General features: G+C 40.4%; 2 protein-coding genes across 3 annotated transcripts in view; one reads left to right on the top strand and one right to left on the bottom strand.

Annotated features, from left to right (window-relative positions):
* Window positions 1-4,174, top strand: part of card14 (caspase recruitment domain family, member 14) — a 46,219-nt gene extending 42,045 nt beyond the window's left edge. For both annotated transcript variants that reach the window (XM_028818662.2, XM_028818659.2), the window contains exons 22-23: window positions 1,325-1,440; window positions 3,228-4,174. In XM_028818662.2, the coding sequence (XP_028674495.2) occupies window positions 1,325-1,440; window positions 3,228-3,435 (324 nt within the window). In that variant the 3' untranslated portion in view covers window positions 3,436-4,174. The remainder of the gene's footprint in view (window positions 1-1,324; window positions 1,441-3,227) is intronic.
* Window positions 4,175-7,411: 3,237 nt separating this feature from the next.
* anapc11 (APC11 anaphase promoting complex subunit 11 homolog (yeast)) lies at window positions 7,412-16,940 on the bottom strand. The gene is made up of 3 exons (XM_028818664.2): window positions 16,848-16,940; window positions 10,515-10,632; window positions 7,412-7,877 (listed from the first exon to the last, which is right to left on the bottom strand). Exons 2-3 carry the CDS (start codon window positions 10,621-10,623, stop codon window positions 7,732-7,734), a joined length of 255 nt encoding a protein of 84 aa, XP_028674497.1. The 5' UTR covers window positions 10,624-10,632; window positions 16,848-16,940; the 3' UTR covers window positions 7,412-7,731.
* Between the last annotated feature and the right edge of the window lie 294 nt (window positions 16,941-17,234).

Here is a 17,234-nt window from a genome sequence, read left to right as displayed (position 1 = left end):
CCCAGATTTGTGCCTCGAGACAGTCCTGTCTCAGAGGTCTACAGACAATTCCTTTGACTTCATGCTTGGTTTGTGCTCTAACATGAACTGTCAACTGTGGGACCTTCTATAGACAGGTGTGTGCCTTTCCAAATCATGTCCAACCAACTGAATTTACCACAGGTGGACTCCAATGAAGCTGTAGAAACAACTCAAGGATGATCAGGGGAAACAGGATGCACCTGAGCTCATTTTTCAGTTTCATGGCAAAGGCTGTGAATATACATGTGCTTTCTCAATTTTTTTATTTTTAATAAATTTGCAAAAATCTTAAGTTGACTTTTTTCACGTTGTCATTATGGGGTGTTGTGTGTAGAATTCTGAGGAAAAAATGAATTTAATCCATTTTGGAATAAGGCTGTAACATAACAAAATGTGGAAAAAGTGATGCGCTGTGAATACTTTCTGGATGCACTGTATATATATACTAGGGGGCTCTGTCCCCTACTCGCTTCACTAACAGTACAAGCAGGCATGCTATTGAGAATGAATGGGGGCGGCGAGGGCCGGTTCATCCATCACCAGCCCACCTCACAGTCACCTCCACTACAGTATGCTGTAGAATGAACATGGTGTGGCCAAAGGCGAGTAGTGAATTGCCCAACCCCAATTCAACAGGCAGCCATCCGAGGCACACTACAATGCTACTCCCACCGCCCCATTCAGCCACAACAGGGTCACCACTTGCAGCATTACGAGCTGTGTGTGCTGGGCGGGCAGTGAAACATCCAGTCAGGAGCAGCAGCTGCGGCGGCATAGTGGGCGGGCAGCGAACCATTGCACACGTGTGATAGCTGTGGCCCCAGTGACTATGGAACATGGGTCACCACTTGCCGCCGGGAGCTACCCGAGGGACACTACACTACGCAAGCAGCGAAATCGCCCCCCTCCAGCCACCGCTTGCAGCATCTCCAGGCCGAAGATGACGGAGTGGCAGTTACTGAGGCGCATGCCGGGTGTCTGTAACCTGGGGACTACCTATATATATATATATAAATATATATATATATATATATATATATATAAAAAAAAAGATGGTGGTGTATATCGCGGGTGGGGGGGTGGATTGTTGGTGAGCGAAGCGAGCATGGGGCAAAGCCCCCTAGTTTATCTATAAATATTAAAATTCTCTCATTGCTCTGCTTTAAAGCTCCTAACAGTGTAAGGAAATTAAAATTAAGCCCTTTGAAGCACTAAAATCAGTTTATTTCCAAATGTCATTCAAACTTAGGTGCCGGAGAAGGATAAATGAATTGCTGCTAATCTAACTTTGTAATTCTTTCAGAAAATGCACTCTCTACTTGATCTTGAGCTTGACAGTGTGAGTCATCTTCACAAAGCTGAAATCTTTCCTATTGTTGTTTTTGTTGGAACCTCGGAGAAGAATGCAAAACGACTTAAGTAAGTCTTTTTTTTTTTTAACAAATTTAAACCACTTGCATTTTATTTTGCCCCTGAAAGTGAAGATTCCCTGCGACTGAACTGGATTGGAAATTAATGGATTGCCAGTCTGGCCAAAATCATGTCCACGTTTTGCACAATCAGACCGTAGATGTTTTTGATACAGCATAATACAGTATAGAAAAACTGTATCAATTAAAGCACCCAACACAAAGCTTGTGGCATTTATGCAAATTAAAAAAAAACAAACAAATGACTTCAATGTCAGACTGTCCTCAGAAATTCCCAATAAACATTCTACCTTTAATACCACCGCTCAACTGTCAACCTCCATTTGTATTAAGCAGGTCAATACAGAAGAACTTCACTGCTGTCCACAAATTAACCTCTCTCCTGGTCTGCATTTTTACTAAATTACTAGCCATGACAAGTAATAGTATACATTAAAAACATTTGATATCTCTTTCCTTCAGTGCCTTTCCTCGAAATTCTCGTGTGTCTGCACCCATCTTCACCAGTCCTCCTGTTCTCTAGTGTTTTCCAATAGAATCTGCTTCTCAGACTCTTGTCCTTCCAAGACACCTTTCTCAACTTCAGTCCACTTTTATACTTCTCATCTTTGAAGGGGACTCTCAGCATACCTCCTATGCCTCTACTCCTCTTTATGCATCTCACACACTTCCTCTTTCACTCATGTAATCAAACCTAAACTGCCCAATCAGAGGAATTGGACACACACACAGATCTTAAGTGCAATAGATAGATAGATAGATAGATAGATAGATAGATAGATAGATAGATAGATAGATAGATAGATAGATCTTGGTATAGTAGGCAGGATAAGATAGATAGGAAACCAAGATCAATCGATTTATTGATCTATCACATATTTATTTAGACTACTCCACTTCACACGCCACATACTTTAGGAATTCACTTCAAGTTACTCTGCTCTAAAGAAATGTACTTCTCACTCTTCTGCCACATGTACTACATGGCCAAATGCTAACTCTTCCACACCACACCACCATCTTTTACTATAGTCAACTCCGTACTCACCTTAAGGCATTTTAACTTTCATACCAGCTTTCCATTTCAATGTCACGCTACATTTGGCTAGATGGTTGACATGGCCATCAGCATACAAATGCCTGTTCAGAACAGGGCCGTCTTAAACAGCATTATACGCCCCCGGGCAAAGCAGCACACTGGGGCCCCTACCAACACAACCACTCAGCAAATCACAACATACATAGATTAGCATGGGGCCCCTGGGCGACTGTCCAGTGTGCCCATGTGTTAAGAGGACTCTGGTTCAGACTAACTCCAACCAGCCTATCAGGGTAGTCTCTGACTCCATGCACATATGTAACTGAAAAAGCAAATTCAGAAAATAAATAGATATTTTAGTTATAATAGCAGGTTTTTAGAAAGAATTGTCTCAATTATTAATACTTTGTTATAAAATGTATGGAAATAATGTTTTACTATAAAATACAGCATGTATACAGAAAAAGATTAACTTAAAAGCAAGTGATGTCAGTTTTCCGCATTATTTTAGGCAAGAAATGGGACATGGTGGGTAAAGAACTACTGAATAAACAATGAGGTCACCAATTCAGTCCACTTGCACAGTGTGTGGCCCTTGGCTTGCCCGTCAACTCTGTGGACAGCTGCACAAACTTCTTGCTGGTGTTCACAATGTAAAGTACTAAGCAAACAAACTGCTAAAAAGTTTCCAAATTGTCATTTTTAGTCTAAAATGCAATGCTTTCCTATTTTACTAGGAGCAAACTGCAAAAGCATGGATACTCAGAGGACCAGCTGCTAGAAAGCTCAAGAACGACGGAAACACTTCTAGACAAACTGTCCTGCCTTTCCTCCATTGTGACTCCGGAGAGCTGGAGCACCACAGAATCTTTGGCAAACTGCATTGAAACTGCCGTGTCTGAGGAGCAAAAGAAAATCGTGTGGATTGAACAAGATATTCACTGATATTTAAACAAGATTATTTTACATTAGATAGGCATGAGGATTCATTCAAATTTTAATTTTTTTGCATTATTTACTGCTTAATTATTAACTTGACTTAAAGAGATCTTACAATGCACTGTCAGTAGGTTCAAATATTTTGTTTTTCCTTTCTTTCTAATGTTTCAAACAAAATGTCTTTTTAAACTCTGACCATGGGAGGCAGTGACTAGAGGACCCACACCCTTTCCGAAATGATCATTTTAGCCGCCGCTTATTACAACACTGCCTCAAGATGATCATTTGTAAATATGAGGTTTAATCTCTCAAATTGGGCATTCCATGTAATCAGACTACCACCAGCAAAGACAGAAATCAAACTATTATTTTTTTTTTTTTATAAAATGATTAATTCCTGTGTTTAATATACATGTGCACTATTTGCTAATATAAGAGTATTAAATATATTTATTAACATTTAAATTACAGTCATGTAATATTACCATTAATAGTAAGGTCTTTTTGGACCACATGCTGTACGTGGCTATTTAGCTATGTGTGTATATTTAAGGAAATTCTTCTATAGTCTACAGTAATATATTTTGAATATTCTATAATGTAGCATGAAAGACTACATGGAATCGTTCAGTCACAGACTAACTTGTACATTGTAAAATGAAATGTTCATTTATAACTTTAACCCATACAGTTGTAAAAGTTAACAACTCTGCAAAAATGTACTTAATAAAATACATCAACAATTTGTAACCTGCTTCTTTACAACAATAAAACACCTTGGAAAGTTACAAAGAGCAACTACTGTATGTAAGCCTTTCACTACACACAACAATTACAGTATATGTACTGAATGTTAATGCAATATAAAGATGGCACCTGAAGACACATCCATTCATTCATCTTCCTAAGTGCCTTACGGTGCATGAATGCATGTGCAACCAAAACATGCCTAATGTAATGAATTGTATTCTTATACAGAAAGAAAAACTTGATTTGATTATATACTGTATATTATATATCAGCTTTACCTCAGGACTACTCCCACCTCCTCTACTGCTCCTCTGCCAACATCTACATTGTCTACCTGCCTGGAGGAGATAGAGGCATGGATGAGGCTCAGTTTTCTTCAGTTGAACAGATCCAAAACAGAAGCCATCTTAGTTGGTACATCACATCATCTTCGCTCTTCTACCATCACCAGTATTACTTTCTCTGGCCAAAATATTCCTCTTTCCACATCTGTTACTAATTTGGGTGTTAGAATGGACTCCCAACTTACTTTTGACACCCACATCAAATATCTCTGTAAGTCATCTTTTTACCATCTCAAGAACATCGCCAAACTCCGCCCATTACTCACCCTGGCAGATGCAGAGAAGCTCGTCCATGCCTTTGTCTCTTCCAGGCTGGATTACTGTAATGCACTCCTCATTGGGATTCCTGGCAAGAGTATCCAGAGACTCCAGTATATTCAGAACAGCGCTGCCAGGATCCTGATGAGGGTGCGAAAGTATGATCACATCACCCCAATCCTGAAAACCCTTCACTGGCTCCCTGTTTCATTCAGAATAGAGTACAAGGTCTCCCTTCTTACCCATCAGTGCATTTATGGACATGCCCCTCTTTATCTACAGGAACTCCTTACCCCCCATAACTCCTTACGTTCCCGCCGCTCTGTACTCACTAACACTCTTCAAGTCCCCAGAACTAAGCTCAGCAGCATGGGTGACAGGGCGTTTTCATCGGTGGTGCCGAGGCTGTGGAATGCCCTCCCTGATTACCTGAGAGCCCCACAGTCGACTGAGGCCTTTAAGCGAAACCTAAAAACTCATCTTTTTAGAAAGCCATTTTGTTAAAGTATTTTATAGACTCTTCTGTTCTTTTTTATTTTATTATTCTATTTTTTACTCTGTAGCACTTTGGGATTGCTAAAATATAAAGTGCAATATAAATAAAATTTATTATTATTATTATTATTATTATATAAAAAATCTCAGAGAGAGATATATATCTTTTTTTAAAAAAAAAGATTTTTTTCAGGTCACGCCCTCCTCTGAACCAAATTCAACCACACCCACAGTCCTCTGACCTCTCATTCGTGTGAATGCTTTTGACAGACACACTTCCTGCTCTCTCAGCTCTTCTACATTTTAACGTTTTTCTCACTTTAAGTTCCCAATTAAAGAAGATGTATTATGTCCAAATCTTATTGAAGAATTTCATCACGAAGGGTTATCAACAGAAGAAATGAGTACACGGGCAATCCTAGCACCAAAAAACGATGAAGTCAAATGAATTAACGCCAAAAATGACAATCAGTTACATGGCAAATCGGTTAAATGCGTATCAATAGACTCTGCTAAAACAGTTGCTGGCGATCGTGTGGAACATGAAAACATCAGCTTACAATATCCCAAAGAATATCTACAACCGTTAACACCGTCCAGACTTCCCTCTCCCCGGCCACTTCTTCTAGCTCTTCCCGGGAGAATCCCAAGGCGTTCCCAGGCCAGCTGAGAGTCATAGTCCCTCCAGCGTGTCCTGGGTCTTCCCCGGGGCCTCCTCCCGGTCCCGGTAAGACGTGCCCGGAACACCTCACCAGGGAGGCGTCCAGGAGGCACCCTGATCAGATGCCCGAGCCACCTCATCTGACTCCTCTCGATGTGGAGGAGCAGCGGCTCTACTCTGAGCTTCTCACCCTATCTTTAAGGGAAAGCCCAGACACCCTACGGAGGAAACTCATTTCAGCCGCTTGTATTCGTGATCTCGTTCTTTCGGTCACTACCCATAGCTCATGACCATAGGTGAGGGTAGGAACATAGATCGACTGGTAAATTGAGAACTTTGCCTTGCGGCTCAGCTCCTTTTTCACCACGACAGACCGATGCAGAGCTCGCATCACTGCGGATGCCGCACCGATCCGCCTGTCGATCTCACGCTCCATTCTTCCCTCACTCGTGAACAAGATCCCGAGATACTTGAACTCCTCCACTTGGGGCAGGATCTTGCTCCCAACCCTGAGAGGGCATTCCACCCTTTTTTGGCTGAGGACCATGGTCTCGGATTTGGAGGTGCCGATTCCCATCTCAGCCGCTTCACACTCGGCTGCGAACCGATCCAGAGAGAGCTGAAGATCATGGCCTGATGAAGCAAACAGGACAACATCATCTGCAAAAAGCAGTTACCCAAACCTGAGTCCACCAAACCGGACCCCCTCAACGCCCTGGCCGCGCCTAGAAATTCTGTCCATAAAAGTTATGAACAGAATCGGTGACAAAGGGCAGATCGTGTTTTTTTTCTATAATTTGCTTGAACATTCCGGTTTTTTTTGCAACTTCTCTCATTGCACTAAGTATCATAGTTTGCTTGCAGTTCCGATTTATTCACGTGAATCCAAGAGAGAGGCTATGGGCCAAGGGGAGAGGGAAATGGGCAGGGCCATCCTAACTCACACGCCAGCCTCATTTGGAGTCGCTCTGATGTGGCATTGGCGAGAGGGTTTTGATCCCTTGCATTCCTCTAATTGCGACGGCCATGCCCTTTCAATTCAAGAGATTCCAGTTCCCGGTGAAGGTTTGCTCTGCAATGTCAATTAACAAGGCCCAGGGACAGACACTCGAGTTGGCAGGGCTTGATCTTAGCTCACCATGCTTCTCGCACGGTCAGCTTTACATCACTTTCTCCTGGGTTCCCCAAGAAACCTCTATGTCCTCGCCCCTGATAGCAAAACCAAAAATATATGTCAAGAGGCCCTCGGATATGAAAGCTATCAACATAAATTCTTCTCAGTACAAATTACATTTTTTAATTTTTTTTATTGATTTTTAAAGTTTGTCCCGTTTCATTACTACATGGCCGGAGCTAGTCCAGAACAAATGTATCATTTAAACCAAACAGTCAGTCAATTTGTTTATATTGAACATATTATATTTAAACTTGCTTTGATCAATATGAAATAATGTCAGTCATATTTCGACACCTGTTACATTATCTGTATTTTATTTTCATAGATAAAAGCACTTTGTAAATTTAAACTGATAGAAAATTAAATATGCAAAGCTGACAGTCTACGTTTCTCTTGCTATATACAATTAGAACCAGCAAAATACCCAAGTGTTTAAGATCAGTTGTACTATTTGTACAAATTTAAAAGCATTGTATAGAAAATGCCACTCCAGTTACCAAACCTGTAACATTAACTGTGCTGCAAGTAATGCATGGTATGACACCACAAAGCACAGGCCATCTCATGTCCTTGGCAAGTTTTTCTTGAGCCTTTTGAACTCCTTCCACTTCATGCTCTTACTCCTTGAACTTCCACTCCTGTCGGCACATGGGGCACTGCTGCTGGACCTGCTGGGAGTTGAGCCACTTCAAAATGCAGTGCATGTGAAAACAGTGGGAGCACTGGCCCCACACCAATGGGCAGTCATCTCCTGGTATTTTACCTTTAAAAGAAAAGAAATCAGAAATAATCACTTGGTTTAAGGAAGAATTTGGTCAACTACCTGAAAAGTAAACATCTGAATACATAAAAAGTCTTAAAAGGTAAAGCCACTCATTGTAGCAAAGGGATTTTTCAACGGGTCTTCAGGAGGAAAGAGGGAAGCATCTTTCAATAAAGTGTTGGAAGAGATCATGTGTTTTACTCAAGACCAGTGCTTCCCAAACTCGGTCCTGGGGACAACCTGTGGAGGAAGGTTTTTGTTCCAACCAACTTCTGTTTCTAATTGGACACCTAGCTCGATTAAGTGAGCTGTTATTTCCCAAGTTTTGTGTTTTGGAGTCAATGGAGAAAGTTTGGTAAATTTTTTATTTAAAAAAACAAAAAACTAAACACTTAAGGGGATAGTTTTCTTTTTTAAATAAAAAAAAACAAACTTAACAATTTTCAGCCTGATTTTCATTCTGTTTTTCCAGGTGCTCGGATTGTTTAATTTATTATCTACTACTAGCCATGCCCTGCGCCTCCGCCCACGTAGAAGTGAAACAGAACGGCCCTACCTGGCTCCCCACTCCTGACGTAACGCTTCCCCCCTCCCCTCGGACCGCAGCCTCGGTCTCAGATTAGCACAAATATATCGCTCCTGCAAGTGAACTATGATTTTTAGCACGATGAGAGAAGTCTCAAAATTAACCGTAATGTTCAAGTAAATTCTAGAAAAATAAAAAAACGATCGAAATCCGTTAAGTAGTTCTCTCGTTCGCTAGCTAAGCAGAAGTAAGGTAGGCCCCGAGGCCGATGCGTGAGCGAAGAGGGCCCCGCCCCTCTCCCTTGGATTCACGCAAATAAAAATGGTACCGCAAACGAACTATGATACTTAGCGCAATGAGAGAGGTCACAAAATCAACCGTAATGTTCATGCAAATTCTAGAAAAAAAAAAAAAAACGATCAAAATCCATTAAGTAGTTCTCTCGTTCGCTAGCTAAGCGGAAGTAAGATACGCCCAAGGCCGATGCGTGAGCGAAGAGGGCCCCGCTCCTCTCCCCGCTGTGTCTCTCTCTCAGATTTGTGCAAATAAAATGATACCGCAAGCAAACTATAATACTTAGCGCGATGAGAGAGGTCACAAAATCAACTGGAATGTTCAAGCAAATTCTAGAAAAAAAAAAAAAAAACAGATCTAAATCAGTTAAGTAATTCTCTCATGAAAAGTGGACAGATAGACGTTGGATTTTATTTATTTTATATATATATATATATATATATATATATATATATATATATAAATAAAGAGAGAGAAAAAGAGAGATTTAGTAAAGTTATTGCAGCCTTTCATCATTCAGTGTTGTTTATCTGGCTGTCAGTTCTGTTTGTTTTAATTATTACTAGGATACAATGAAGGATGCAAACTGCACAAAAAAAAAAAACGACAAAACAATAGGACTACAACAAAAGAGGCAAGCGTTTAAAGCAAAAGTAGAAATATGACTAAATGTCTTATAAATGTAAAACTCATACTGCAGTGCTTTTCTAACGGCAGAATAAGAGAAGGGACAAAAGACCATCCAAATAAATTAGATCAGTTATTATCACTAATTGTGAATTTGGCCGGAATAAAAACCTGCAGCCACAGTGGGTCCTCAGGACCGAATTTTGGAACCACTGCTCTAGACAATTCACAAACTCCAGAATGAATGGCAGCAATATGTGTAGGTCAGGGTACTCAAGAAAATAAATAACTAAAATACAAGAGGTGTAGCTAAAGTGACAGTCAAGTTCTCCTTTTTGATAACATCTTCCCTTTTTAATAGTTCAGTTACTTACCTCTCACATACAGAATTTTAAACGGGTCAATCAAGTCTTCTGTTTCTTTTTCTAAAAATATTGAACTTGGATCAAATTGTTCCTAAACATTGTGCTCTTGAATAAAACAAGCGGAATTAAACGAGCGCTCAATGACTAACCGGTAAAGGGTTTGGCTGTGCATTACTCTCCGATTGGTGCATTTGTGAACCAGTACAGGTATGCCAATATGACAGAAAGCACATTGTAAACTTTTAATGTTCTACAAGTTCAACCCTGATGCGATGAATTTTTCTCTCTGTCATATTTTATTCACAGGTCACAGTCCTATGTAACAATCAGACTGAATGGGGGATTTAGTTTTTCCTCAGACATAAAGCAACAAATTTATTACTGGCAGATGTAATAAATAAACTGCCATGTAAATAAATAGAACGTAGACCACTATCAACATTTATCTGAGCATCTCATTCAAACTTATATAACTTGCTTGGATTTATAATCACTGCAAAATTAAAAATATCTACAGATGCTAGAGTATGTGAATTTCTCCTTGGGGATTAATAAAGTATCTAGTCTATATCTATCTATCTATCTATCATTAGGTCACCACGGATGTTCCAGCTTTAGTTGTTGTATACTTACGAGATCACAGAAACAGGTGACTGCAATAAAACAGTACGCGACAGGAAAATTTAAAAGGTACGTCTTGTAATCAGCAAGCCAAACTCTATAAGATACACACCAAAGTGTTCAGCAAAACAAAACATCTGTTGTCCCGACACATCATCACTCTATAAAAAAAAAAAAAAATTCAGAGGAGATATCAATACTCACAGTCAGGACAGCAGCCATTGAAATGCATACGGCATATGCCACAGTTTTCATCATTGGCAACCCACAGCCAGGATGCTACTCCATTCCAGCGTTTTATTTTTACTTTCATTTCTTCAACCTTAAAGGGAAAGCATAAAAGTTTTGTTTTAGTTCAATGAAAATGTAACCCAAGATTAAGATTAACATATTGCACAGTAGTAGTTGATTACCCTATTGTTAACTCTCACATGCCAGTTATTTAAGTAATCTATTTAGTTATGGGAATTATTATTTATTAGTTATTACTAGGGTGCTTCGCTCACCAACCCCTTCCCCCCCACTACATGCTATTGTGAAGAGGGGGGCTGAACACACCCAAAGGAGATGAGGCCGCTCCTCTGAAAACCCCTCTTAAACGGTGATACAATGGGAAACAAATAGTGTTTTTTAACCTCCTCTTTGCTCGATCAGCTGCTGGATTGCTGCTGCTGCAATGCTGCGTGATCTGCATTTCGTGTGGCGCTTCAAACGTTTAAAAGCCTGTACAGCAGCTGTCCTTTTGTGTCACTGCCTTGTTTCCCTTGTCCCCCAGACATCCTCAAACACTCTGCGATCTCTTTTTGCTGTTCCGTTATTTCACTGAGTAATATTTTCCATTTGTTTGCGCTAATACGGTCTTTACTCTCATTTTTTTTGAGACTTTCGAATTTTCCTACTTCCATTATCTCTACCCTGCTCTGCATGTGTATCATGGGACTTGCTTCCAAAGGTTGTAAGTTTGACGTGACTTGTCCGTCTCGCAGGACGTGAAAGTGTCTCTCTTCAAAAGATCTCTCTTCCAAAGATCATGTCTCGTCGCAAGATTTTTTTTTTTTTTTTATAATAGAGAGACATATTTATAATTCTGTTAACAATTTTTGGTTTGGAAAGCAATACAACGCTCCAGAGATGTTTGATGTTTTAGGCATCTCAGGTTTCAACAATCAAACTAAGGGTTTAATAACGATCGTACTCAGGTGTCGTCCCCCTTGAAGATTTGTGCGGCTCGGTTTATTGACGATCGAGCATAAATCAAATAGAAACGTTATGGAGAACCTTTGTTTCTGCAATGGGGCGATAGAGGGGTGCTTGCCTCCCCTGTAGCTTCGACCCTTGCTTAAAATATAACCTAAATGCAGAGACCAATGCATATCCCCTTTCAGAGAGTGATCAAAAATGGCAAAAAAAACGCTAATCGTTAACCCGGTGGAGTTTTGCTTTTTATGTCGCTTAACGTGACAGGTTAGTCCAGGGGTTCTCAAATTCGGTCCTGGGGACCCACTCTGACTGTTTCTAATGTATACTATTACTTGTCATGGCTACTAATTAATAAAAACGCAGACCAGGAGGGAGGTTATTTTGTGGACTCCAGAGGAGTTCTTCTGTATTGACCTACGTAAAACAAATGGAGGTAACAGTTGAGGAGTGGTATTAAAGGTAGAATGTTTATAGGGCAGGGGGTCTCAAACTCGGTCATGGGGACCCACTGTGGCTGCGGGTATTTGCTCCAAACAGCTTCTGTTTTTAGATAGATAGATAGATAGATAGATAGATAGATAGATAGATAGATAGATAGATAGGATACTTTATTAATCCCAAGGGGAAATTCACATTTTAATTGGACTCCTGGGCTAATTAACTGTTATTTCCGGGATGCTGCATTTTGGGAACAATATAGCAACTGGAAAACTAAATTTGGTAAAAAAAAAAATATTAAAATGTACTAAGCAGTTATAAGGGAATAATGTATTTTTTTAACAATATTTTCATCTTGATTTTCATTCTGTTTTTCAGGGTGTTCTAATTGTTTATTTAATTAGTCCATTATTTTCTAATAAGTGGGTCCGACGCTAAAATAGTTGGAGCCTTTCACGATTCAGTGTTGTTTGCCTGGGTGTCTGCTCTGCTCATTTTTAATTGTATTTATTAAAATACAATGAAGGGAGCAAACTGCACAGAGAAAGGGCAAAATATAATGAAATCAACAAAAGAGAATTAAGCATTTAAATCAATAGCCAAAATTGAAGTATTTCTAAATGTCTTTTAAATGTAAAAATCATGCCTCTGTGCTTTCTTAATGTAGAATAAGAGAAGAGAAAAAGAAATACCAGCTAATTAATTGAGATTGGTGTTATCAGTTGTCACTATTTGTGACAGACAGTCATCAGCAAGAGTGAAAGGGAAGATCTACAGCAGTGGTCCTCAATCACGGTCCTGCAGGGTTTCGATTCCAGCCAGTGTCCTAATTAGAACTCAGTCCTTGCTGATAACGATAGTTGGTGTTTAACTCTACGCCTTGTTAGTGCTTTCATTTATCAAATACAAGTTTGAGTTACTTTGTAGATCAGAGGTCCTCAATTACAGTCCTGGAGGTCTGCTATGGCTGCAGGTTTTCACTCGAACCAATTTCTCAATTAGAACCCTTTAAATGTACTACTAAAGCAATATGTTTTTTGGGCTTAATTTTAGTTCTCTTGCCAATTACCATTTAGAACCCTTAATTGCCTATTTTAGATTTTAGAGGCTGCATTTAAGTTTTAATTGTTACCTGTTTTCTTAATCAGACATTAGTTAATAATGAGATGCAGATAACCGATAAACCAGCAGTTCTCCAGCTCACGTGCTTACCATGAAGTATCTGTGATTAAAAATGTTTAGAAATGAAAGAGGGGAATTGGAAGCACCATTAAGTTTAAATCTTTTCTGGTCCACAAAACACATGGATAATGTTCTCACAGTAGGAAACTCTACAGTGCAATTAAAATTTCTCTTGGATGAATGCAAGCATTAACAAGCCAAACACTTCAATACCAAGTTTCTTTATCAGCATGGACTGCTTTCTAATTAGGAAACTACTTGGAATAAAAACCTGCAGCCACTGCGGTCCTCCAGGACCATGATTGAGGACCCCTGATCTACAGGATCTATGTTATATGGGTTGGATATGGTGGCACTGACCAGAAAGCAGGAGACAGAGCTGGAGGAGTTAAAGATGTTAAGATTTGCACTGAAATGAGGACATTAGAGGGTCAACTCAGGTTGGCCGGTTTGGAGACAAAAGTTAGAGAGGCGAGATTGTGTTGGTTTGGACCTGTGCAGAGGAGAGATGCTGGGTATAATGAGTGAAGGATGCTAAGGATAGAGCTGCCAGATAAGAGAAGAACAGGAAGGCCTAAGAGAAAGTTTCTGGATGTAGTGAGAGGGGACATGTACAGTGGTGTGAAAAACTATTTGCCCCCTTCCTGATTTCTTATTCTTTTGCATGTTTGTCACACAAAATGTTTCTGATCATCAAACACATTTAACCATTAGTCAAATATAACACAAGTAAACACAAAATGCAGTTTTTAAATGATGGTTTTTTATTATTTAGGGAGAAAAAAAATCCAAACCTACATGGCCCTGTGTGAAAAAGTAATTGCCCCCTTGTTAAAAAATAACCTAACTGTGGTGTATCACACCTGAGTTCAATTTCCGTAGCCACCCCCAGGCCTGATTACTGCCACACCTGTTTCAATCAAGAAATCACTTAAATAGGAGCTGCCTGACACAGAGAAGTAGACCAAAAGCACCTCAAAAGCTAGACATCATGCCAAGATCCAAAGAAATTCAGGAACAAATGAGAACAAAAGTAATTGAGATCTATCAGTCTGGTAAAGGTTATAAAGCCATTTCTAAAGCTTTGGGACTCCAGCGAACCACAGTGAGAGCCATTACCCACAAATGGCAAAAACATGGAACAGTGGTGAACCTTCCCAGGAGTGGCCGGCCGACCAAAATTACCCCAAGAGCGCAGAGACGACTCATCCGAGAGGTCACAAAAGACCCCAGGACAACGTCTAAAGAACTGCAGGCCTCACTTGCCTCAATTAAGGTCAGTGTTCACGACTCCACCATAAGAAAGAGACTGGGCAAAAACGGCCTTCATGGCAGATTTCCAAGACGCAAACCACTGTTAAGCAAAAAGAACATTAGGGCTCGTCTCAATTTTGCTAAGAAACATCTCAATGATTGCCAAGACTTTTGGGAAAATACCTTGTGGACTGATGAGTCAAAAGTTGAACTTTTTGGAAGGCAAATGTCCCGTTACATCTGGCGGAAAAGGAACACAGCATTTCAGAAAAAGAACATCATACCAACAGTAAAATATGGTGGTGGTAGTGTGATGGTCTGGGGTTGTTTTGCTGCTTCAGGACCTGGAAGGCTTGCTGTGATAGATGGAACCATGAATTCTACTGTCTACCAAAAATCCTGAAGGAGAATGTCCGGCCATCTGTTCGTCAACTCAAGCTGAAGCGATCTTGGGTGCTGCAACAGGACAATGACCCAAAACACACCAGCAAATCCACCTCTGAATGGCTGAAGAAAAACAAAATGAAGACTTTGGAGTGGCCTAGTCAAAGTCCTGACCTGAATCCAATTGAGATGCTATGGCATGACCTTAAAAAGGCGGTTCATGCTAGAAAACCCTCAAATAAAGCTGAATTACAACAATTTTGCAAAGATGAGTGGGCCAAAATTCCTCCAGAGCGCTGTAAAAGACTCATTGCAAGTTATCGCAAACGCTTGATTGCAGTTATTGCTGCTAAGGGTGGCCCAACCAGTTATTAGGTTCAGGGGGCAATTACTTTTTCACACAGGGCCATGTAGGTTTGGATTTTTTTTTCTCCCTAAATAATAAAAAACACCATTTACAAACTGCATTTTGTGTTTACTTGTGTTATATTTGACTAATGGTTAAATGTGTTTGATGATCAGAAACATTTTGTGTGACAAACATGCAAAAGAATAAGAAATCAGGAAGGGGGCAAATAGTTTTTCACACCACTGTAGGTGATGGGTGTGACAGAGCAAGATGATGAGGGCAGGAAGATATGGAAACAAGATGATCCGCTGGGAAACCCCTAACGGAAAACAGAATCTGGTGAATCTTGAGAAAGCTACTCATGCTTTTTTTTTTTCTCGCCTCGATTACTGCAACTCGCTCTATTCTAGGATTAACAAATCTCTGACACACAGGTTACTGTTGGTCCAAAATGCTGCCGCTCGCTTTCTGGTTGGGGCACGAAAGTATGACTCTGTTTCTCCTATTTTAGCTTCTTTACACTGGCTGCCTGTCAGTTTTCGAATTGATTTTAAAATCTTGCTGCTAGTTTTTAAATCTTTACATGGGCTTGCTCCTGCCTATTTATCCAAATTGTGTGTTTTACACCAGCCATCCAGGGTGCTTAGATCTTCTGGTCAGTTGTCTCTGGTTGTCCCTCGTATCAAGTGTAAAACCAAGGGGGACAGACAGGGCCTTGGCAGCTGCTGCGCCTCACCTGTGGAACTCTTTACCTCATCACATAAAGGAGTCGTCTACAACTGAACTGTTTAAAACAAGATTAAAAACTCATTTCTATTCACTTGCATTCCGTGACTTTCAGTAATACTGATGGTTTCCTCTTTGTGATTATATAACATTACTTCTATTTATTATGTATCTTATTTTATGTTCATATAGTTTCTATTTATGATTTTATGTTAATTGTTGTATTCTATTATTGTAAAGCACTTTGGCCACAGCAATACTATGTTGTTTTAAATGTGCTATATAAATAAATTGACATTGAATAACAATTTACTGCGGTGGGTTGGCACCCTGCCCGGGATTGGTTCCTGCCTTGTGCCCTGTGTTGGCTGGGATTGGCTCCAGCAGACCCCCGTGACTCTGTGTTCGGATTCAGCGGGTTGGAAAATGGATGGATGGATAACAATTTACTTAATTAGCCCAAGAGTCCAATTAAAAACCACACCTGGTTTGAAGAAAAACCTGCAGCCACAGTGGGTTCCCCAGGACCGAGTTTGAGACCCCCTATGCTAGTCCACTGGTGCTGCCGCCTCAACTCCAGGGGACTGATTTCGAAGGCCAACCGATGGCGACGCCCATCCACCTGCGCTCACTTTAACGGAATCTTTTAATTTGGGATTCCTCGCACGTTTCCATCTTTCTATCGCATTTGAAAGACCTGACGCCTCTAAACTGTCGAAGCGTGAGGGTACGTGGGTGCGCCATTCAAAGAGGGTCCGCGTCGTCGGCTCGTCCAGCCTTTCTGTCGAGGCACCGGCTTCTCTCGAACCTGGAACTGAATACACGGACCTCACGGCAAATGGCATGGAAAACCCGCAATATATCAACATATATTACTAGGCGGAAATCGGACTTCATTATTTGGGCTTCCGGAGTATTCCTAGCTTTAAAAAAGACAGCACTATGTGCATGACGTATTAAAAATTCCAAGAGACACAAATCAATCCAAAAAAATACGCACTTACTGTTTAAGTCGTAAGCACTAAGCAGGCGGGAAGGTGACGAGCATCCCGCGCGACTGGCGCTTTTATTTTACGTCACAGCTTGGCGAGTCGCCAATGGCGACGCTTACGGGAAGATCAGCTGCAGATTGCAGCGCGGTATTTATTTACGAGCGGCGTTTACGTCTGGCATGTGTAACTTTAAATCTGTCACACATCCAACTCATGCAGAAATAGTTCCGTGCGGCAGTATTATCCAGATGATACTGTACATCATTCAAGAAGCAAATATTTCAGATTTCCTCTAAGTTCTGCAGAAAATCATTTTCGAGTTAAAAGGATATTTAACCCTTCTCGGGAACGTTTAAGACAACGATTTGACTTTGATTAAGAGAACTGTGATTTTTGTAA

Source organism: Erpetoichthys calabaricus, chromosome 14 (genome assembly GCF_900747795.2).
Source record: "Erpetoichthys calabaricus chromosome 14, fErpCal1.3, whole genome shotgun sequence".
Taxonomy (NCBI): domain Eukaryota; kingdom Metazoa; phylum Chordata; class Cladistia; order Polypteriformes; family Polypteridae; genus Erpetoichthys; species Erpetoichthys calabaricus.
This window is presented reverse-complemented; position numbering and strand designations above follow the sequence as displayed.